Source organism: Syngnathus leptorhynchus, chromosome 17 (genome assembly GCF_054491065.1).
Source record: "Syngnathus leptorhynchus isolate UIUO chromosome 17, UIUO_Slep, whole genome shotgun sequence".
Classification (NCBI taxonomy): domain Eukaryota; kingdom Metazoa; phylum Chordata; class Actinopteri; order Syngnathiformes; family Syngnathidae; genus Syngnathus; species Syngnathus leptorhynchus.
Window position 1 is genome coordinate 2,154,848 of NC_141211.1, and position 23,727 is coordinate 2,178,574.

General features: G+C 43.9%; 3 protein-coding genes across 4 annotated transcripts; all 3 read right to left on the reverse strand.

Annotated features, from left to right (window-relative positions):
• Positions 1-655: 655 nt before the first annotated feature.
• Positions 656-3,385, reverse strand: grxcr2 (glutaredoxin and cysteine rich domain containing 2). Of its 2 annotated transcripts, XM_085936570.1 has the most exons (6): positions 3,329-3,385; positions 2,769-2,955; positions 2,382-2,491; positions 2,243-2,245; positions 1,241-1,435; positions 656-886 (listed from the first exon to the last, which is right to left on the reverse strand). In XM_085936570.1, exons 1-6 carry the CDS (start codon positions 3,383-3,385, stop codon positions 656-658), a joined length of 783 nt encoding a protein of 260 aa, XP_085792696.1. The 2 variants fall into 2 exon arrangements, with proteins under 2 accessions (XP_085792696.1, XP_085792695.1); XM_085936569.1 differs by lacking the exon at positions 2,243-2,245 and having other exon boundaries at positions 656-889.
• Positions 3,386-11,605: 8,220 nt separating this feature from the next.
• On the reverse strand, positions 11,606-13,354 carry plac8l1 (PLAC8 like 1). The gene is made up of 5 exons (XM_085935568.1): positions 13,329-13,354; positions 12,803-12,925; positions 12,356-12,561; positions 12,141-12,277; positions 11,606-12,018 (listed from the first exon to the last, which is right to left on the reverse strand). Exons 2-5 carry the CDS (start codon positions 12,826-12,828, stop codon positions 11,845-11,847), a joined length of 543 nt encoding a protein of 180 aa, XP_085791694.1. The 5' UTR covers positions 12,829-12,925; positions 13,329-13,354; the 3' UTR covers positions 11,606-11,844.
• Positions 13,355-14,034: 680 nt separating this feature from the next.
• Positions 14,035-23,688, reverse strand: lars1b (leucyl-tRNA synthetase 1b). The gene is made up of 32 exons (XM_085935564.1): positions 23,394-23,688; positions 22,993-23,114; positions 22,751-22,838; positions 22,602-22,682; positions 22,362-22,508; positions 21,867-22,028; positions 21,664-21,776; positions 21,538-21,601; positions 21,263-21,351; positions 20,934-21,159; positions 20,719-20,806; positions 20,256-20,332; positions 20,081-20,134; positions 19,864-20,004; positions 19,720-19,797; positions 19,526-19,611; positions 19,393-19,458; positions 19,197-19,279; positions 18,795-18,933; positions 18,494-18,706; positions 18,335-18,392; positions 18,124-18,187; positions 17,388-17,571; positions 16,989-17,079; positions 16,762-16,902; positions 16,157-16,297; positions 15,956-16,066; positions 15,769-15,879; positions 15,073-15,177; positions 14,866-14,961; positions 14,643-14,775; positions 14,035-14,489 (listed from the first exon to the last, which is right to left on the reverse strand). Exons 1-32 carry the CDS (start codon positions 23,397-23,399, stop codon positions 14,287-14,289), a joined length of 3,561 nt encoding a protein of 1,186 aa, XP_085791690.1. The 5' UTR covers positions 23,400-23,688; the 3' UTR covers positions 14,035-14,286.
• Between the last annotated feature and the right edge of the window lie 39 nt (positions 23,689-23,727).

A 23,727-nucleotide genomic window follows, 5' to 3' on the forward strand; every position in this document is an offset into this window, starting at 1 on the left:
TGGATTTCCTGAGGCAATTACTTTTAACCTTATTTTCCAATTCGGTGGGAAGAGTTATCAATATATGCGTCATGTCATGTTCTTATGGGACAGTAGTTGTAAAACTTTGGAAACAAAGTAGGCTAAAAGACTTAGTTAAAAGTAGTTTTAAAAAAATAACGCATACTGTATTTTTCATCATTTTATTATAGTTATTTATTTATTTATTTATTTATTTATTTTCACAACAATATTGAATAAACAATCTCAAAAAAATAAGTGTCAAACACAAACAATCTGAATTGGCAATATCCTGAGAATTAAATTTGAACTCTTACATTTCAAAACGTCCTGTCCAGTGCACACTGGAATAATGATCCGTATTATTTTTCAAAATGATTTCAAAACTCACTGTGCATCGATTCGATTGCAGATCCAAACTGTCTACGTGTGAATTTATGTCAACAATGTTTGATAGTGATTAATTAAGGAGACTAGAGATGCAAAATAATGTGAGCGGCAAAAAAAGTGGGACATTATGTTCACGGCACACGTTAAAATGTATTTTACAGGCATGCTGTCGTAATCCCCCTATTCAGCCATGTCTCGCGTTTGAACATTTGGGATTAGGCAAAAGTGTCGTCTGGACACACACTTGAGCGTCAAACACTTCCATTTACTGGCTGGCGGGCGCCCCCCTTCCCTGCCGGGTACGAGCGCTGAGCAAAAATGGCGACTTGCCGGCGCAAGCCTGGCACCTCTCCAGGCCGTGAGGGTAGCAGGCCTGGCAGCGTAGCTCGCTGATGGACTCGTTGAAGCGGTTGGCCAGCATGGACAGCTTGCTGCCGTGACACAGCGAGCACGGCGTGCAGCCCGAGCCGCCGCAGAGCTGGCAGCAGCCCACCGGCTCCTGGACAACATGAGGGTAGATTAAAAAATAGGTAGGTCAGGGAGAGGGAGATGACTGAACAAGTTTAACATTTACAAAATGGGACCTTTTGCCAGAAATTGAAATACACCTCAAGATAATCAGCTTATTACGATTTCCAAGTCATCGAATCTCTGCTGACGTTGATCACCAAGGTGAAGAAAAGGTTCAATCTAAGCTTGATTAGTGTGTGTGTCATGTTTTGAGAATGATGGCAATATAGCAGCACACAGTATGAAACAGACTGGCAAATATGGAGGAAAGAGATTAGCCGAACACACAAATGGAGGTAATAAATACTCCTGGCAGGGCCCGAATACTTTGGATCATTACCTGCGCCTGTGAGGTGGCTTTGCGCTCTGCCTCCTTGGCACGCCTCCTGCTGCCACGCTCACGGGCCTGCGGATAAACCTCCGGAGACGCGGGGGGTGCCGTCCCGTGGCGTACAACCTCGGCTTTCCTGGCAGGTGCTCGCACGATTCGCAGGTTGCTGGTGTAGATGATGATCTTTCCGAAGTCCAACACCGACTGAGAGCAAAGACGGATGATGTATGGCATTATTTTCTTTCATTTTGTTTGATTGATATGGATTGAAATTAAAAGCGAGACGGAAAACTGTCGTAGACTTCTTCCAATGACTTATCTTCCTTCCTTTTTTTTTTTTTTCCTTCTCTCAGGGTGCAGATATCTGCAGGCATTTGCATTTTTTTTTTTCAAACACGGTGAAATGACAATCAGATAAAGGGGCACTGTGCTCCGGCCGAGTCTGTCTTTTGAAATCAGAGACGGGGAGTATGGAGGCGAGCGGTCATGTCTGTGAACCTAAAATACCGCCCATGTATAAAATCCACATTTCTGTCCTTCACTGATAAACGAGATAAGAACGTCACGTCTCAGCCGCTGTGTGGCTTTTTTTGAAAGTGACACTAAGCCACCGAGCCTCCTGACATTGTCGTTAAAGTGTCGACTTTGCGTTGGCTTGTAATTGTTTTTGTTCCCTTCTAACTGAAATTGACTTCAATTGCACGGGGATTCGTCGCTTTTTCGAGTCGAAAGCATCTTTACGAAATATCTCAGCTATTTATTATTGTTGGATTTCTGTTTTAAGTCATTCTATGGGGGATGGAAACATATAAATACAAGCGGTGCTACAATCCTATTATAAATCCTTTCATGTCATTTACATACAGTAAATCCAATGAGATTATGCGCCAGAAATAGTGAGATATTTAAAGAAAACACACCACGAGAGGAATGAAAAGGGTTTCATAATATAAAGGGTCTTATCGGGATGTTTGAAGGTCAAACAGACACTGAACAACTGAACCGCCCAACGCTCTTGCTAACCAAAACAGCAGCACAGATGAATTCAAGTGCATTGAAACTAAAATGAGCAATAATGAGAAACAACAATTATGAGCGTTCCAGGAGTTGTTGTGAGCACATTTCAAGTCACATCACGCCTGCTGCTTACTTTGGGGTCTCCATCTGTTTGGTTGGTGTGGCCCGCAGCAGCCTTGTAGCCTCCTATGCCTCTGTACACGTTGATTCTCTGGGCAATGAGCCCTGTTGGAGGCTCCACACCTGGGTGGGTGCACAATAACAACATGTTGTCACGCTACTCCAGCTTTCATCCTCCAACACAACATATGCTATGATGGCCTTCAATTAACAATCGATCCCATTCTTTGGTTTTAAATCATTTTCACAAAGCTACAGTCTGAACGCACGCCTTATTTTTTTACTTGTTTTGATAAATGTTTGAAAAGCCACTTTCCTGGCAGGAGCTCTGACAAAAGTCCAGCAGCTTCCTTGACAGAGGCCAAATAAAAGTCAAAGAGTCAAGCAGCTATCAACTCACCCTGCCGTTCCGATGAAGACTCCTCAAAGCCGCACAGTTGCTCCATCTCCAGGTGGTTGGGCGCTATCTTGCCGTGCGGGAGGAAGCTGTGAGGGTACTTCTCCTCGGGGCTGTCCAGCTCCTGCCCGTCCTCGTACACGTGCTTCAGGACCCGGCCGCTGTAGGATGACGCCAGCTTGAACCTGACCTGCAGAGTGATGGCACAATGGTAGCCGAGAAGATGATCCGTAAAAGCGGATGGGTTTGATCTATTATGGGAGACGCGTACATAGGATCAGAGGGTGTCGACGGAGAGGCAGGCACGTTTATGTAAGACAGAGTGGAAATAAAAAAAAAAGAGATCGTTACATTTTAACTGAAAAGTCAACATGAAAACTAACTTGAATAAAAAAAATCCCAAACCAGCCCACTGAATTGTAAGCGTTAGCATTATCCAAATAACAATTGTGATTCCGGGCCCAAAGCACACAACGAGCCCCACTGACGCCAGAATACATTTTGCTCACCTTTTGACAGCCCGACACAAGCATCTTTGGCCACGCTCTCTCCAGATAACTCACCTTTCTGTGCTTGGCCCCTTCATGTCGCTGACTCTTTTTTCTCTGGGGTTCCTCCATGACGTCTGCTGGGCTGCAGAGAGCAGGCGGGTCAGTCGAGAAGATGAGAACGTCAGCATGAAGCAGTCACCGCCTGCTGTGATGAACGGCAAAAGAGAGAGCTCCTGCTCAAGAGCTGTGGGTGGATTGAGCCCTTATTTTTCTGGTGGATGAGTGAGTGTGTATGTGTGTGTGTGTGTATTTGGCATGCCTCCTGTGCTTAACAATGATCTACCATTGGCCCAATTTTATTGGTAAGCACGTTAAATTATTCACACTTGGATCGGGTGTGCTAAAGGGTGGTGAAGAAACCAGAAGCTCTGTCATCAAATAGTTATGACTGCTTAAATAGAAGCCTGTGTGCACGTGCGTGTGTGTGTGTGTCTGTGTGTGTGTGTGTGTGTGTGTGTGTGTGTGTGTGTGTGTGTGTGTGTGTGTGTGTGTGTGTGTGTGTGTGTGTGTGTGTGTGTGCGCGCGTGGGAGTTGTTACACAACAGAGGACAGCTTGTCAATGGAGTGGTGTGTCAGTGTGCTATTGTAAATATGTCAGCAGGCCTAATATTAGATATACCTACATGATATAACACTCTATAATAGTATACACTTATTATGATAACATGCAGTATAGATATAATTTAAAATATTTTTTTGTCAATCGAATGGCCATTGCGCTGCTCCCTAATATTTGTTGTTCGACAAAGAGGATCAAGACCTTTTGGGTCAGGGTTCAACTGGGAGTGGCTGAAAAGTTTTTAAAGCCTAGTCTTTGATTTAATTGTTCACTTCATGTTGTCAGTATAAATAAAAACATCCGTTGACAGAAAGGCATAGTGCATTTTAAATGAAGTCGTTTTTCTGTAACAAAAGCTCCGTGTGCGGCATGGAACAAGCGAGCCGCTCGTGCAAAATATGGTGTCCACGCAAGCGCATCACGTTTTGAGTCTATCACCCCGATCAACATTCAACGTGAGCTTCATCCATTCGTCATGTCGTGCACATCTAAAGTTCAGCAGGTGCACGCACACGTGCCCACTTGCCACTGTCTCGCGTTATGTTTATGCCTCAAGAAAGCTATTTTCTATTCTTTGGGGCCTATTCACTATTTTGCAAAATGTCAAAAGACAAACGTGACAGAACTCTTTGCAAACTACCAGGTGGTCAAATCAAAGTGAAAAGGACAATAGCAGCAAGCATTTCCTATGTCAGCCAATCAGCTCATCTTGTATTTTTGTCAGGCGTTTCCATAACAACACAGCTTGTTTTGTTTTTTTTCCCCTCATATGGTTTTAAGCTTCATTGTGACTCATTTCCACTCTTAGGCCGGCCGGGCTTTGTCTGTATACTTTTCATTGTGTAAAGCATATAAAAAGGCAAATGGAGGGGGGGGAAAAAAAGGCCTTCGCTGTGCTATTTTGGGATGTATTCTCAAGAGTAAAACGAGACACCCGCAGTGGCGTTGAAGAAAAGTGATTGTGAAATAAATATCTCTCTGACAGTGTCGCTGCATATTGAGCGTTGTTTTCTTTGCAAAGGCAGAATTGGAAATGGACTGTCCAGTGAAGCCATCAAGTACTTCTTGCTTGTGACTTGTTGGTACATTGAGGAATCAAACCATGTTAGACACTTGTACATCTTCCGAATTGTGAGGGGAATATAAAACATGCGATGTCACCTTTAAATGCATTTTCTATTGCGGGTTTTAAGCAATAAAGTGGCTGGTACCAAACTTCACCCACCTTCCAACGCTGACTCTGCCTTCGGGCTGCTCGGTGGCAGCGGGGAGAGATCTGAGCGAGAACCAAGGGGGAGTTGAAAAGACTAATAGAAAGCGGCAAAAGAGACGACCAGGGCCACCGAGGAGAGGAAAGGGAGAAGTGATGAAGAGCAGATTGATGTTAGAGAGCAGACGTGTCTGAAATCGTCTCACCAACACCGTGAATGTGTTAGGGAAAGAAAACCAGAAGTTAACTCGAAGTCTTGACAATATCAAATCAGAAAGAAAGAAATACCACAGCACACGTTTTGCATTGCGCCTGTTGTTGTGGTTAGATGCATTTACTGTATATTTTTGTTCAGTATAAATTATTATTATTATATATATATGCTAAATCAGAAAAATACCATGACAAGATTGCTGGGCCATTTAAAGAAAAATCTGCTCCATGGCAACTTTTGAACTGGAACATTTAAACGTCATCATATGAATTAGTTTGTTGATGAAAAACGAAGGCAAGCGAATATAGCAAGCGAGCATTTTGCCGGGGGTGGATTGATGGCTCAATTAGCTGAAGGGTGCTCACAATGCTTGCAAATACAAATCTAGTGCCGAGTCCTCTCGTAAACTCCTCCATTCTAACTTCTATTCCATCTCAGGACCGCAAAAGAAAGCACATTGTCGTTGAACTGCCTGTGTCGTTGCCATGGCAACTCAGCATCGCCTACTTTGGTGCGCTATTATTGCTTGCTTTTTTTCAACATTAGATCAAAAAAACAATTTTCACAGTAAAGAGGAGTCCCAGTGCTTACATTTGTACTTGATTGGATATATATGGAATGACTTCATCCAGCATAGATGAACATAATGTATTTTTTTTTTTTTTTAGTTCCTCCCCAGAAAATTCCTCATATTCTGTCTTGTCATTAACGTCTAACTAACTAACTGATGTCCTAACCCAGCTTCAGACACAGAAAGGCTCGAGTAAATAGTCCTAATAAAAAAACTTGTAAAAGGATCAGATGGAAAAACCTAATTACTCTGGCACCATTGAGCAAACTATGAAACTCCTAACCTGGAAACGCTGTATGTTGCAAATTGTTGTACAGTTATAGCTATAAAAGATTGTTTAGCACTGAACTCGGCATTGTTGTTGGCAACAATGAGAAGATGTCAGAGCTTTAAATAACTGGCCTCACACGCCTACCCCGTCTGTCATGTGGGATCTGAGCTGTGGCGGTTTCTTTGGATCTCATTTGTTTTACAGTCCATTTGATGCACCGGGAGTCTTCACTCTGTCTGACTTGATGGCTTCTCACTTTTAACACCCTGCTTCACTGCACGTTTGTTTACTTGTGGCTTTATCCGTCTTTTTTGTCTCGTTTGTGTCTTCGTCTCGACACCATTCTGTCTTGGGATTCTTTCCGTGGACTTTGTCTCTGAATCCTGCTTCCCATTATCTCTCTAATAAAAAAAAAGCCCATCGGCCCTGGATCGCCAGACCGTTTACAGTATGTGTGTCCACATCGATTGGACAATATTTAGTGACTTGGGTTACAGACAAAAGCTAGATTGATGGTGGAATGGATCAACTGAAAACCATTCGTGCCTCTCGCATAAGAATAGACAAGACCCTGTAATTGGATCTACATTCTGACAAATTGTGAATACAACAAAGTGTCAGTCTCTCTTTTGGAGTGTTTTGCCGCCTCGTCGCATTTGCTCGCCTTGACTATTTGTCGGTCACGGCGGCGCACGCAAGTCAAGTGTTCGTCGTGTGAACGGAATGCTTTAATTTAGTGACCTTTCCCCGTGCATGTCAGCGTGGCACAAATTTCCACATCATGCATAAGACACCTCCGCCAGTCGGCTTACTCGCCGCCTCGCCTTCGCGCTTCATTGTTTGTGTCTGCCTTTGAGTGACGGGTCATCCTCTGAAAAAGCTGGCTCGCTAGATTGGACATGCTTGCGTGATCGCAGCCTGCGCTCGTCTTTGAAGGAAAGGCGAGGCCGTTTCAAAGACTTGTTCACATTTTGCATACTCGCAAGAAATCCCATCTTGGTGCTCGCACATGATCAGAAGACGGAAGGGTGGATAGGTGGACAAACAGATTGATGGATTAACAACAAATATGATCACACACCTGTCTGTCGTTTGACGGATAAAATGACAGGCTCGGTGGACAGATGGACCAAGTGGTGGACAGATGGACGGACAGATGAATTAACATATTGCTTCAACCGTGTCTCCACCAATCACTTTATGACCTGCCTTTTATTGTCCTGACTAAGATGCAACCACAGTCCAACACGGACAGGAGACCAAGGCACGGACGGCGAGAGGATGGAAAAATCATTTCCGAGGACCTTTCATCATCACTTCTTGCACTCTCTTGCCGTCACTACGCACGCCACCTCCACATTTGACACTTAGGAATGCGTCAAAGCCTTTGACATGGCGTATGAAGCGCACGCGCACACACACCGACGGCTGCCCCAACTGACATACTTGGATGAAAGAACACCTTCATCAATGGCGGCTAGGTGTGTGTGTGTGTGTGTGTGTGTGTGTGTGTGTGTGTGTGTGTGTGTGTGTGTGTGTGTGTGTGTGTGTGTGTGTGTGTGTGTGTGTGTGTGTGTGTGTGTGTGTGTGTGTGTGTGTGGTGGACACGAAAGCATTATGCAACACTTCCCAACATCTTATATGAGGCACAGGTCATATGGTAACTGGTGACAAGGACATTTAATGGGATGCGACAGATTGCAAATGGCCCTGCAGGCTTTTTTTTTCACACTCAATGATAACAAGGTGCAATCATGCGGCAGGAAAATTTTCAATTAAGACATTGAAATAGGAAACGCTGCATTCTTTTAAAAAGTACAAGAAAAAAATGGTTTCACATATACCAGCCAAAATTTTCCATCAGCTTGCTGTGAACTACAGTAGAGTTTATTTTTAAAAGTGTGGCAGAAGGAGAAGAGAAAAAAAAAAAAGGAAAGGAAATGTCCTTTTCCTTGTCAAAATATTCCTTTAATGTGTGACAGGAGAGAAAATGAATGTTAGAAAATGTAAAAATGGTTGTGTTTGCTTTTGCCTGGAGGCCCTGTCACTGACTTAACACCATGTTTTCCATTTGGGCTTGTGGGATCGTTTGCTTTTTTCGCTTTTCTGTCCTGAAGGCTCGCTAGTGGAAGAACCTTTGTTTGAACAGAAAAAAAAAATCTATTTCAATTTGGACTTGCATAGGTCATAAGGGACACGCCGCATCATTGAGCTGCTACCGGAAAACCGCTCGCCGACAACTTTAACTATCCGCAATTCATCACCGCAATAAGGTGGGTTGGGAAAACGGTTGCACCAATGAACTCAAGGCAACAAATTTGCCTAAAGTTGGCCTCTAGGATCCCAGCACACAAGACCCTCTTCGGCATCACGGGTTCCCCCAGCCACCCAAGACTTTACCGTGCAGAAGAACAACAAACGGTCCTCACGGAATGAGCCCAAACATTCACTTTGAAGCCGTCACATGAAAGGAGTGGAAATGGCACCTTCAAAAGAGACTTTCTTCCCCTCTGCTTTTCTTCATATGCCAAAATGGCTCCAGCTTGCCTGCAGAGACAAAATGTGTTAGTTAGCACTTAGCTGTGAGCAACCAACTCAGCTTTCACTCAAATCATTCATTCATTCATTCATTCATTTTCTGAACCGCTTAGTCCCCACGGGGGTCGCGGGCGTGCTGGAGCCTATCCCAGTCGTCATCGGGCAGTAGGCGGGGGACACCCTGAACTGGTTGCCAACCAATCGCAGGGCACACAGAGACGAACAACCATTCGCACTCGCACTCACACCTAGGGACAATTTGGAGTGCTCAATCGGCCTATCAAGCATGTTTTTGGGATGTGGGAGGAAACCGGAGTGCCCGGAGAAAACCCACGCGGACACGGGGAGAACATGCAAACTCCACACAGGGAGGGCCGGAGGTGGAATCGAACCCGCACCCTCCTAACTCACTGCGCCACCGAGCCGCCCTCACTCAAATCAAATGAACTCAAATGCCCATATGTGCTCCAAAAGCCATGATACCGTTTTAACGCGTTTATGTGAATGCCCTTCCTAGCTCGAACCTTCTCTATTGATTTGCATCACAACAAAAAGGAATGCACAAGTCAGTCAATTTACTGCAAGCCCAAAAAACAAAAGATTCCCATCGATAAATCAATGAAGCTGTCCTCGGTGCGAAAATACTTTCTAATTACGCCTTGTTTCCCTTCGCCCCCCATCCCGGTCTCAGTTTCATCTGGGTGTACCATTTGCGCTTCTGTATATGAGAGCGTGGAGTGTCTATATACTCTACTGAATAGCGAGTCGCCCCGGTGATCAAAGTGATAAATGTGCACCTCGCCTTCATTATTTGGCTGCTGTCTGAACTCCATTTTCCTGCTACTTTATTCTGACACAACTGTGAATGAGAAGCATACTAACATGGAATATTCAGGACAAAGATGAGTTATAATGAAATAAAATCATATTTAATACCATAAGATAAAATTTAATTATATGACAAGAATGAGACTAATTTCACAGTCGTGCTGGAAGTAATTTTTTATTTTTTTTGCAAAGCATACATGCAGACTCAAGAAGCAAACCTGTGTGTGTGCGTGTGCTTGTCTGGCTGTCCTTGTGAGCACAACCCTTGACAGGCCACCCTTATTGTGGAGATATTTTTATGGGGAACATGCTAGTAGAATGTGTGCTTTTCTTCTTACGTGTGTGTGTGTGTGTGTGTGTGTGTGTGTGTGTGTGTGTGTGTGTGTGTGTGTGTGTGTGTGTGTGTGTGTGTGTGTGTGTGTGTGTGTGTGTGTGTGTGTGTGTGTTGCGCCAAGTTCTCGAAACGGCAAAGGAGAACTGCATCGCCATGAATGTTGTCCAAATAATAATATAACTCATAATCACGCCAGCTCACTTGCGGACACGAATGAGGACAAGTGCGAAAGAAACATTGATGAATGAATAATTTTATAAATGGGGAAGGAAAAAAATGAGAGTGACAGTTTAGTGTACATAACACCTCTTTGTCGCCTCATCATCTTTCCAGCGCTGGTGGGTGTGCAACCCTGATGTGCTCCCCCTTGGGCTGTGTTTTGATTTTGTCTGTTTGCAAGTGGCAAACGAGTGCAATGGCATTGGAGAGATACAGCTTCAATTACTCATACACACATTTCCCCAAAGGGCTGTTTTCTATAAGCGCGTATACTCCACACCACCATGCATCGGTGCGTTTTGATGCTGAAAGTGCAGCAAGTAATATGAGCGCAGTCGTTTTATGGCCCGCCTGCTGACTTCAGATACTCCAGGACTGCTTCAAATTTTGACCTCTTCTCCCGCTGGGGGAATCTGGATATGACCTTAGATCAGCACACTGGACTGACTACTCCCTCTGGGCAGCTTCACGCCCTATGGTTATTATTGGAAAACAGCATTCAACTCACATTTGCAGCAAGACTGCCCCCTGGTGGCTCAAGGGGAATTACCGATGGCTTTTTGTTTTCTTCTTCCCCCTGGATGGCGTATGTGTGTGTCCCCTTTTACAGCCAGTAGAGCTGGGAAACGTTCCCAAGCCGCAGTGGGGCAGCTGGCATTACCCAAAGTGGGGAAAAAAATAAAATAATGGCCCATTATTTGCTTTTTCCCCCTTTAGATGTCACAGAATCATGTTCCTGGACGGCAAAGCCTTCACTGGGGCCAAAAGCCAATCAACTTGGTGAATTCACAGAAAGGAAAGTTTCTTCTCTTTGATGTTAGAAATGCAACTTTCTATGAATGACTTGCCAGGTAGTCCGCCACGTCCAATAGATGGTAATAAATGCCACGTTTGCTCTTTGAGCACCCAACCGCTAGCTTTGCATATATATAATGATGTTTTCACAGCCACACGGTGACTGCTTGTTGGCTGGCATTTTCAAATTGAGGGAAGGACAGCAATCAGGATTAATAACATGATTGAACGCCTGCAGGGCGGGGAAGCAGGCGGAGATGCGTTATGGCACAACACTGAGAATGAAAATTCAATTATAGCTTTCTGTCAGACACATCCCAAATTCAAATAAAAGGGTGTGCACACTTGTGCAAAACCATTACATTGTTGTTGTCTTTGCCTTTCTCAAAAAGTTTTTTTTTCCCTCCAGTACTTACTACAAGCTATATGTCAAAAGATTTGATTTGTCTTGGTCTCACTTTTAAATGAGAAAATCCTGGTATTTTAACGAGGGTGTTTTTACATCCATTGTATTGGCTCGCCGCTATGAACCAGAGAGGAATTACATTTAATGTGTCAGCTGACCTTTGCCGTACAAGACAAAAATCAAAAAAAGCTCAGACCTGCAAAATCCATAAAGCATTACAACGCAGCGGCTGCAAAGATCATGAGGCTCATATCTCTGGACGTGCAGTAAAATAATACAGATAATAACTTTTTTTTTTTTTCCCCCACTTGGTGGAAACTATGACGAAAACCAGAGAAAGGTGATTACAGTTGTAAAGGTTGTATATTTATTGTGTGCACTCTTCTATCGAACTTGTCTTTCGGAAATTGGAAATATATTTGTTAAACAGTAGGCTGCCCACTTGATAATTGAATAAGAATGCAGTTTTAATTGGCTCTGACTGCATTACATCACGGCAAATGTATTAGCATCTTTTTTTGGAAAGAAATTCCATTGTGAAGGTGTACCTAATAAAGTGGCCAAAGCAAGTGTCCTCTCAGAATCAACACTGCTGAGAGAGCGAGTGGCGTTCGGTCCCAGTCGAGCAAGCGCAATCCAGCGCGGTGGACACGTGGTACGTCTGAATCCCGGTGCGCCACTTCATCTCCCGTGCCATTTGACACAGGGCCAGGGAGTAACAGCAACACACGGTGCTCCAGTCGTCGCACATGTTCCCCTGTAGAACAGCGCACAACACACAGGAACATATTAGTATTCATGATCAGGTTGTATTATATAAAATAAATAAATGATCATATGATGAATACTGTATTTACTGTATACCCCCATGACACGCACTCTTATCTTATAGCGCTCCCTGAAGCCGACTCTCATGGCGAAGGTGGACCCTGGCAGAAGAGGAAAACAGAGACACTCGCCGTACTGGTTTGCGAGCCTCAGGTCCAAACAGCATGGCGCCACGGCGCCGACAACACCTGCTTGGTAAGAACGCAACAACCTCAGGCCCTGGATTATACGTAGGACAACATACAGATGACGATGAGTTACTGTACATGTGGATTTATCTCCGCCGATGTCAAACAGGCCACTGCTCCAGTCGCCGCCTGTCTGTGTGACGGTGGTGACGGTGGTGCTGGTGACGCCCAGGCCGGGCTGAGTGAGCGCCGCTGCGCTCATCATGTAAGGGAAGTTGTTTGACTTCCAGTGTGTGTCACTTCCTGTGGAGAAACATCTATCTCCCTTCTCTGATAAAGATGGCCTACAATGCAAGCAGATGTTTGAAATTCTGTTAATCACAGGATTTCATTCTTTTTAGTGTGCAAGCATATGGCACTAGGGTGAGCTTTGTATTTGTGGATATAGTTTATTATTTTAAACACACACACACACACAGAGACACAAAACGATCAGTGGCAAGAACTGGTACTGTTATGTTGTAACAATTTGAATTTCAAAGTTTTTTTGCATCATTTAATTCAACATGTACGAAAGACACTTACTGCTGTGTGACAATGGTCTGCTCCATTACAAAACGCCGCCGGTATGCAGAGAGGAGAGTGAAGGCCGGGAGATGACACTCACCCAGTGCATGTCAGGGCCAGATAAAGTGGCTCAACGCGAGGCTTGGCAAGAGAAAAAAAAAAAAAAAGTCTTATAGAGATAAGTGTGCTAGTTGGCCTCTGCGCTAAATGCTGCAAAAGATACATCAAGGTAATGCATTGACATGACCTCGCATTCAACAAATATGTGCTATTTATTAGTTCATTATGTGGAGCATACTATTTATATTACTATAGTTGGAAATAAATCCCCTAGGGATATTATCAATTATTGTTTTAATGACAGAAAAGAGATACTTTATTTGCTCATATCTTATTCCGTCTTTCATGTAGTTATTGCTCCAGTTGCAATAGGTTACACTAAATGACATGAAGCTATAGAGGTCAACAAATAAATGGCCCAAAAATTATTAAAAAATAAATTGTATATTTTATAATAAATAGTATTTGGGAGGGCTTTACAAACCTTTAAGCTTTGTCACAAGGGTTGCTTGGGGTCATCTTTCTGATGTAACGTCCTGTTTGCAGCCATTAATCCTTTTCTTCAAAATAAAAGTCAAGTTGTATGGTTGTGATAGCCTTATATGAAGGAAATGTAAAGTACTTATTTCAATTGTTTTAAAAGGACTGGGATTAGAAAAAGCATATTATCCAAAAGACTTGACACAAACTATATTTCACTTTGGACTGTATGTGATCACATAACAGTATGAGTCAAATATTTTTCATAGATTTGAAGCAGGGCCACATGGGGATGCATGTTACTTGTAAGACAAAAAGCAAGTCAATGCTACACTCACCCTTGGGCAGGAAAATAAGAATTGAATCCGACAAATGAGGCACAGGCAAGAGGAAAATTGACTCAGGGAGAAAATATCTCCAGTTCACCTGTAAAATGGGATTGTTTCATTATGTCGACTGTGACATGACACTTTTTTTTGCTCCTAATGCATTTTTCATCATCCGTGCCGTCTCCCTGTGTCCTTTTCAGTTCACTCTTTTAGATTTGGAGATCTAAGTGCATCCAACCCATTATAGCTGCTCCGTATCGTCATGGTAACAAAATACAAACTCACCATTAGTCCAGCAGTAAACGTGACAGGAGGATGGATGAGAGTCGCCACAGATGGAAGATGGTGGGATGTCGAAAAAAAATCTGGAAATGCTCAACATTTTATTTCACAAGTTTTATTATTTCTCTGGAAATAAAAAAAAACGTTAGACAAACAGCACCTCTAGAGACACAACAGGAGGGACCGTGACGTTTCACCTTGGATGAACAAAACAATTCCATCGGTAGGTATGAAAACAGCAACAGATGTCGTATAGTTCAATGGGTTTGTTCTTTTAATTAAAAATAGTTTGCAGATATCAACTTATGTTGTGTCGCAACACTTTATGATGTGTGTGTGTGTGTTTTTTAATTAAACCAGGTAGGCCAGAGTGTCGCCGATGTCCACAGTGAGGTTGTTGTCAGCCACAGTGACTTTCTTCTCGTCCAGGTTGATGCTGAACACGGACTGAGGAGAGATGAGGACTTTGCCCAGCTCCTCTTGTCCCAGCACGGGTACCCGACGGGGACCCAGTACGGGGTCTTCGTACCTCATCAGCTTCACTTTGGATAGATCTGGTCGGAGGGAAAAGGTCAGGGGTGAAGGAAATTTTGATTTGTGTGCCATAAATGTAGCTTGAAATAGCAATTCAAGAGTGCGGAGATGAAAATTGGATTGTGTCCCTTTCAAACATATTTTAAGTCCAAATTTTGTTTTGGATATCTCACCTTTGAGGAGTCTGTTGACCTTAGCGAGTCTGCGGATGACGTTGTCTCTGCTGTCTCCCTGCCTGATGTCGAGCTTGGTCGAGAAGAGGCCGTTGCACGGCTGAGGATTGACCAAGGTCACGCAAACTGCTGGCTGTCAACATACAAATTGTCCATTTCAAAAATTAAGGTGGTCGCATGGAACCTTGGGAATCACAAAGACGTCCTTCACACGAGCGGTCACCTCGGATCTGAACACACAGTACGGTTGCCCCGGGCAACAGTCTTCCTTCACTTTGTCATCGGCCTCAGACGCGAACAAGATGTCGATCCCCTCCAGCTGCATTAAGGGTGAACATTGAGGAAACGCGCTTCAAATTCTTTCTCATGCTTGTTGACTGTCGAGCATCTTTGAAAGTCCAATCAGTCTGGTGAAGGAGTGTCGACATACCTCGAGGGAATTGGTTAGGTAGACCAGATTCTCCATCAGAACTGCCCGCTCGTCAAACTCCAGCTCAAGGTCCAGAACCCTGGGCCCGTTTTTTTCAAGGTTCTCCTATGGAAAGCCGCATGCACGTGTGATACATTAACCACCGGTGATTGGACTCTCTCGTTTATAAGCGGACAACTTGGACTCGATATGTCTCAATTTGGGATTCAATTGAGTTTTACAGCGCAGTCTGACTAAAAAGAAAACACAATTGAGAACTGCAAAATAGAGATTGATGAAGAGCAAAAAAACAAAAGAGAAACAGTCACAAAGATTGGAATAAACATTATAGATGGATTTTTTGGAGATAGTAACTTTAAAGTCTGCAAGATATTGGCGACTTAAAAAAAATTCTGCGGAAGATCAATATAGCAGTTTTGCGTTTTTGTCTGACACAAGCAGAGAAAAAGAAAAGCTTTTCACAAGACAAAAGAATACGTGCTAAATGTTTGTACTCGATGGGCACCAGAACAGATAGACCAAGTGAGATGTACACTTTAAAATAAACACAAAAGTATTTGATTTGAATGTTGTCCCTCATTTAATGAGGAAAAAATAAACAAATGCCAATAGAATGTGTGTATTTGCAAAAGGGTTCACATTGCTCGCCACATTATGATTCCGAGCAAATGGCCTGCTGCGGCGTTGATGCCGTACCTTGATCATGGCAACGAAGGGCATGACTCTCTTCATGTACTTCTTCAGCTCGGGGAGTGCTCCCAGCTCGCCGGCTATCACCTTGTTGTCTGGAAGGACGCCGTTGTTGCTCTACACAAAGAGGACAAACAAAGACGCAATGTTTGTCTAACGCCGCATGTAGAGCATGCGTGTTTGTGTCGCTGACCTTGTAGTGCTTGCCCAGCAGGGATAAGGCGCTGTGTTGCCATGTCGGGTAGCTCTTGGCCACATAGATGGTGCAGTGTGAAGGTTTGCTGGGGGGCTTTGAGTCGCCTTTCTGCTCAAGGAAAACAAAGTACAGATAGGGGGGCAGTATTGGGCGTTTAAACATTTGACTTCAGCACAACTGAAAATGTCTGCATTGTACCTTATTTTTCGGGGGAAGCAGGTACGCTTTGAGTCTCAGTCGGAGGTCGTGTGCCGTCTCCATCAGGTACTGAGAGGAGCGCATGAGAATCTCATCCACTGGTCCGGCGATGGGCCATGACGCCTTTGTCACAGATGTAGGCTGTCGGGGGCGGGCAAAACACAGCAGGGTGAAACTGTTCGTGCTTATTAGCTTTTTAGCCGGTGCAGGAAACGGTCGTTGCTAGATGATGACGGAAAATATATCTTCTTTTGTACTCTTACCGGTAAGAGTGTTGAAAATATTCTTGGCCCTCTGTGTTGTCAGGTACATGCACGATAAGTGTGGGCCTCAATTTAAAAGCAGAAACAAGATGAACCACGCATGATGGAGACAAGCTCCGAGTGGTCACAGCCAGGAAAAGCGTTAGAAGTGGATGAAATAAGCCGGTCTGATGGTGGCTGAACTCATGAATATATATTAGCGCAGGTCTTTTAAAATATCGCTTTGGTGCCCCTGCCTTCTTTTAAGTGTACAAAAGAGGTGAGTGGAAAGGATGAAAGTCAGCACTTTGAACGAGCGGCCGCTATTCCTAAACGGAGGCGGCAATTATGCAAATGTCTTACCTTGCCCAGCAGACCCCAGGTGTACTCGCACAGGTGTGGACATATGGGGGCCAGCAGCAGCGTTTGTTTCTCTATGAAGTGGAAGACCAGATCTCTGTGCATGCCTTCAATAGCCAACTCCCTGTACTTATCTTTGGCAGCCTGGAGGAAGCATTCATCATATTAATATGGAGCTTCTTCTGGATAGAGGTAAACAATTGTAAATTGCTTGAGAAGATTTTATTTACCTGGAACTCAAAGAAGCCACACTTCAAAGCCTCTTTGAACATCATCCTGATATAGTGTTGCTCAGTCTTCAATATTCCAGAATTCATCTCGCTGGCCAAGATACAAAATCCTTTAAAGTTTCGGCTCGGGGGTTCTTTAAAAAGAGATGTTTTCGTGCGGCTTCTGAAATCCTTCCCGACTGGCTTGCTACCAGCTCGAGCGCCTCGCAATTTATTTTTACGACGGCGTTTTTATGAAATTTCAACTGAATATGACAAGATGGGTGTAGACTGCAGTGCATCATTTTTTATTTTTTTTAGGATAGTAATCCTACAGAGCGCAAAATTAAGAATGAAGTGACGCAATTAGGGGAGGAGGAGAACAAACATTTGAAAATCGTTTGCTTCGATTGTGTTTACCTGGCAAATACGCGGTCGTTGAAGGTGTCTGCGGGTCCGGTCCTCAGGTTGTTCTGGTTGGCTATCATCTCCTTCACCCACTCCAGCCAGGTGTAAAGGCGCAGGATGCCGGCATCCGCCATGGTTTCCACAAAGTTGGCATCCTCCACCGTGTCACCTGCGTCAGCTAGAGCCAGACGCATACCTAAGACAGAAGAAGAAGAAAGGAAGGAGGTTGAGAACACCATCAAAAACCATGTAATACGTTTTCGACATCAACATTCCAAATAAACGGTTTAAATTGACCTCCCACAGTGCCTCCGACGCACACAGCATTGAGATAAGCCCCGCTGCCCATCAGCGTGGGGGTCACTATTTGAAGAACGGTACTAATTCATGCATAGGTAAACATGAGGACAAATGACCATCTCATTATTGGCAAAATGGCTGTCAAATTGAGACTCCTGCAAATACCCAGCAGACACCACTTTCAGCAAGAAGACATCTTCATCAAGAAATGCCTCAATTATGAGAAAGGTGACATCACCAGAATACCAGCTCGTTTCTTTCTCACACGCTGTTGATTCCATAGCTGTCAAACTAGCCAAGCGCAAAGCAACAACGAACAGAGGGCCGTCTTCTGGGCCCTCTGTCTCCATCTCCAGGCGGAAGCTGTCAGTCAACGAAGAAATAGAGAATAAAAAAATAAAAATAAAAAAACGCTGCAGCGATGAAAGGCATGACACTCTCAGCCTACCGTCTGCTGAGAACTTTTTGATGGCTTGGCTCAGAGTGAGGAAGTTTCCGGTTGATTTGGACATCTGGTAGACAAGAAAAGCAGATGGTAAGTCATACCACACCCCATAGATTCCCACAGAGAATTCAATCAAAAGCAGTGCAAAAGCGCTTAGCCGTGGCAGCTTTGTATGACTAAATATGACAAATCACACCATTAGGATTTGACGTACCTTCTCAGAATTCAGGAGCAGATGCCCGTTGGCTCGCACAGCCTGTGGCCACTTCCCACTGCGGAAGGAAGATATGTAGCCCATCAAAAATCAATGTGCACTGGAGGTGAATACTATTTTAAAGCTCTATGTGGACGCATATAATGAAGACAAGCCCACCGGTCATTGGGCCACATGGCCACGTGGTTATAGAGGTAGTACGACAAGTGGTTGGGCACCAGGTCTTTGCCAGACACGCGCACGTCCACCGGGTACCAATACTCAAACTCCCTCTTGAGCTTCTGAAGATGCTCTTTTGGGATGTCCGTCTTGGGGAATGGGGACGTTTTGAAAAAGATAAAGTCCCACACCTCCTTGGTCATCTGTTGCGGTCTGAGACACACATAAAAAAAAAAAAAAAAAGAATACGGGATGAAGTGTAAAATGTGGTGGTGTTTTAGCTCCCGCCGTGATGACTTACTTGATACCCAGCGGTGAGGCCCCCTGTCCGCTGAGCACGCCTCCCTGGAGGAGGTGAGCCACCGTGTAGTAGGCCATGTAGATGGTGGAGTCGGAGAGGGACTCAATCAGCCACTGCTCGTCCCAAGGCAGCCGTGTTCCTATGGCAAGCAAGCGCAAACAGGTGTATAATTTTTTTTTTTTTTTTTAAATTGCCAGCTGCAGTGTCGAGCCTGCCAACAGCCGTGAAGTCACCACCGGTAATCCACGTCTAGATGGCTCTGCGTTTTTGAATGTATCAAAAGTCACCCCTTTTCTGCTGCCTCTCTCACGCAGTTGTTCAATGGATTACATTTTTTTATGAACAATTTTAATAATCAACCGTCAATCAAGAATCATGGTAAACTCGACCCAGTACACTTACCAAGTCCGTAAGTCCGAGAGCAGGCGTGCTCCTGCAGCCATGCCAAAGTAGCCTCAAAGTTTCTCCTGGTCTCATCACAAAATCTATGCAGAACAGAATAGATAAAAAAAAGTTAAATTCGATAATCCTTTCAGTGCTTGTTCTCCGCAAGCAAAAAGCATAAAATATCTTATGAAATGAATCGAGCGCGTCTTACGTCTCCAAAGACTTGAGGGCTTCGTTGGTGTGCCGCTTCCAGTCAGCATCGCCGTAGTCCAAATACCTGAGATACAAACGCTGTCATTTGAATCTACTCAGCTCTAGAGTTGCGTGCAGTTTGTGTCACTTACCACTGATCACAGAGAGCCACCACGCACTCGTCTGCTGAACGCGACATGACCTGTTTTTCTGGCTCCATGTAGATGAGGGCCTCGCCCTGAAAATCAGAGATGCAGGCTTTGGCAATATTTTGGGGGCGATACAAAGAAATGATGCTACCTTCTGTAAGTATCCGGTAAGAGGCCTCAGACAGAGCAAGTCCTACCTTTTCTATCATCATCTTCTGGATTGGCTTCTTCACATCCTGGACTTTCATCCCCTTGTAGCCGTCAACTAGCATGATCTGAGGGAATTCATTCATCACGTATTTTATCATGGGCTACAGACCAGCCGGACAAGGTGGACTAACCCCTTCATAGAATCCCTTCAAGTAGACTTTCTCCTTAGCCTCGGCCAGCTTCTCCTTGTCATTCTGGCTTTGGATTTTTAGCTCATCACAGACCAGCGGAGCAGACAGGTTTCCATAGCCTGGAATGTCTATGATGGGAATCTGAAATAGAGACACACGCATAGCAGCTTCAGAACTACAATTGATGGGTTTAAGATGTCTGAGGAGATGAGCTTACCGGCTCAAAAGGAAGCACCATCTTCTCCTCAATTCCATACTTCTCCCTCAGGGCCTATGAAATATTCATATTGAATTTTTTGACTACCAAGCTTTGTCACTATAAATGTGGCGTTGGCTCCAATGAAGCATTTGTGTTACTTAGTTGCAGCTATGTAGAAAGATGCACAACTCACTTGTTTTTTCTTGATGTCCCGAAGAGCAGCGATGTCATCGGGGGCGTCAGAAGGCACGCTGGTGACTACTCCTGTGCCTGATGAAAACCAAAAAAGTGTGTGTGTGTGTGTGTGTGTGTGTGTGTGTGGGGGGGGGGGAGTGTAACATTTGGGGCAACTTTTAAAGCCGCACCGCTTTGCTATTCGCCGTCGCAGTACACCGTTTGCCTAATTGCGCATGATGAGCGCACGATGGACATTTTCAAAGTGGAAAAAGGTAAATAAAGCTGCTTGGGAAGCTGCTGAAATGTCAGTGCACCAAACTCATCCGTGTTTAGCACACCTCATTGCCTTCCCTAACCTTTAAAACCAAGTGAACCTGAGGGTAATTAGAAGTTGGATTTTGACATTTAACTTTTTACAAAACCCCCTGCCCGGCGTGTGAGCGTTAATGCTTAATTGTTTGGGATTAACTTTCTCGTACCTTTGTCCTCCTTGATGGTGAGCATAGGCAGAGCGTAGATGATCTTGTAGGACGTCAGGGGAGCGCTCAGGGCGCAGCCGAGGATGTCCTGCAGGCATAATGTTTTGCGAACACTGTTGGACCAACTTCAATAAAAATCAAATGCAAATTTTACAAGGCACCTCGACCGCTTTGATAAATATTGGCTCCGACTTTTATGTTTAATAATAACATACCTGTCCCAGTAATTCCATGACCACGGGGACCACACCATTGTCCTTGGTGAATCCCTGGAAGGACATGTTCCTGGCAGACCTCCTAGTACAGATAAAGACATCCCCGCTGGCGGTCTCAAAGGCCACGTACTTCATGTCGGGCCTCACCCAGCAGTTGGTTTGACCAAACATGGTCTCTGGCCTTAGCGTTGCGGCCACCAGGTAGATGTTCTTGCCTTTTGTGGCGCTGCAGGTAGGACAAAATCAATGCCATACTTTGATTTTAACCTCACGTATTTTCGGTCTGAATTACACAAATTTACGCAAATTAACAGCAGCAAATTTGTTACCTGCTGTAAAAAACCTTGGACTTGAATTTGGCCGTGTAGGGCTCAACAATCTTCATCTTGATGAGTATGTACTCCTGAGGTCCGACTCCCTGCAAGTGAGGTGAAAATAACGAAATAGCATGTATCTTATATCTATCTATCTATCTATCTATCTATCTATCTATCTATCTATCTATCTATCTATCTATCTATCTATCTATCTATCTATCTATCTATCTATCTATCTATCTATCTATCTATCTATATTTGTTTTTCATTGCACAGGGTAAGCGTACCTCTCCTGTTTGCCTATCATGGTCCATACATGGTTGTCCATCCTTAGGGGAATAGATGGTATACCTGTAAAAAAATAATCTCAATATAAAGTGACATTGAACAAACGCTGATTGACGTCATCTCACCTTTTTCCAAAATTAATCTTTTTTCTCTCCTTCAGGGTGACAAACTGCCAGCGGACAAAGGAGTCATAGAAAGGGTTCACGTCTGTAGTGATGAACGAGCGCCGCCAGTCCACCTGGGAGGATCACACGAGACTTTTAATAACCTTTTAATTTGTGTTTTTTTTTGTTTTGTTTTTTAGACAATGCAAAATATGATTTTGTACCTTGACCCCCATCATTTTGAGATCTTTCACAGCCAGAGGAGGGAAATAGTCCAGCCAGTGTTCAGCGTTGGCAAACTTGGCAATGTCGTGGTCAGTCAGGCCTAGAGACCTCATGATGTTCCACTGGAAGGTGGCCGAACCAGATTTGGCGACTGCTTTACTCTAAGAAGACAATTACATAACGTCAGAAACTGGAATGAAGGACATACTAATGATAGACATTTCTTTGCCGCCATCTGGTGGAAACTTACTGCCATGGGTGTATGTTAAAGTCAAATGAAGAATTTTATTTTGACAAGCGATGCTTTGCCACCGTGTTGAGGCACTAATTGGCAATTACTCATGGAATTTTGTAATTAATGGGAATTTTGTTATTAATTGTCCAAGAAGGGAAAGGGAGTCATCTAATCGAGGCAGGTGTTTATTTGTTTTAACTGGGTTATGCCTCCACTCAATGAGCAATTGGGACAAGTAAACACCATCTCAAATTCAGACCTTCTTCCCCTTGGCTTTGTCCTTGATGATGATTTCATCACACGTCTTTGGCTTCTCCTTCTCCTCTTCCTCATCCTCCTCCTCATCTGGAAACTGTGGCGGATTTCCGTACAGTTCCATCTCCCGCTTGAGCTTGTCTGCACAGGCCTTTGGAAAACAGATGAATTTTGTTATGGTTGTTTTGCAATGTTATGTACAGCATGTATGAAGCAATCTTAAGGAATACGCCAAAACACTCACTTTGATTGGCATGCCTGTGCAGTGGAGACCAAATGGGAAAAGGCACTTCTTTCCTTTCAACATCTGGTAGCCAACCGCAAACTGAGACAGCATAAAGCACAGGGGATTCATTTCTATGTTCTTTGCCTTCCTAAATAATAGCAACTTACCTCACACTTTGACAAGCTGAATGTGTGACCAAGATGCAACCTCCCGTTCATGTAAGGGTAGGGAAAGGTGACAAAATATTTGTTTTTGCTGTGGAATAGAGGGAAAAGTAGGAGTTATTGCATGGGATCACTGCAACAATATTTCAAAGTGACATTGCGCATCATCTTTTCATTTTGTGCAAATCGACGCTCTGTCACTTAACGCCCGTCTTTGGGAGATTCAACATAAAGGGTCTACTTACTGTGCACTTTCCCCAATTGTTGTCGCTGCATCATTCTCAAACGTTTTGTCTTTCTCCCATTTCGCCTGAATTTCGAGCTCAATCTTTCTCAAAAAGTCCAATTTTGCCGTTCCCTTGCGCTCCTGGAATGACATGATACAAGATGTACATCAAAGAAGTGGCAGCTAGAAAATAAACAATGCGTTTCTAAACACCAACGGTGTGAATGGATCATTTCTGAATATAAAACTTAAGCGGCGTTTTTTGGTGTAGGTTTGTTGTTGTTAGACTACTTGGACTACAAGTCTTTTGCTAGCTAATTTGCTAAAGCTATGGCATGTCAATGTAGTGCAAAATGCTAACGCTCGCTATTGACACATTGTTTTTTTTTTTTGTGGGAAATCACTCAAGAATAAACGTACCGTCATTTTTGCACAACCGATAGGTTATTCCGCTGCTTCGTCAAAAAATAAACTTAAGCGCGAGACAAGAAGCAAAGCCAAGGGAACCCACGCCACCGCTGCACTGATGACACCAACCAAGACACTTGCAAAGAATTCTGGGAGAAGAAGTCCATAGACTGTCACATGCATAACGCTATCCGTCAAAGTTAATATATTTTATTTTAGCTATAAAAAATAAGGACAAAGTGTTATTATTATGTAAAAAAAAAAAAAAAAAATGAATCCGGGTCTTCCGAGCATATTTTTAGTGACATGGTCGGCTAAAGACGCAATTTAAATATCAATGTCGTGC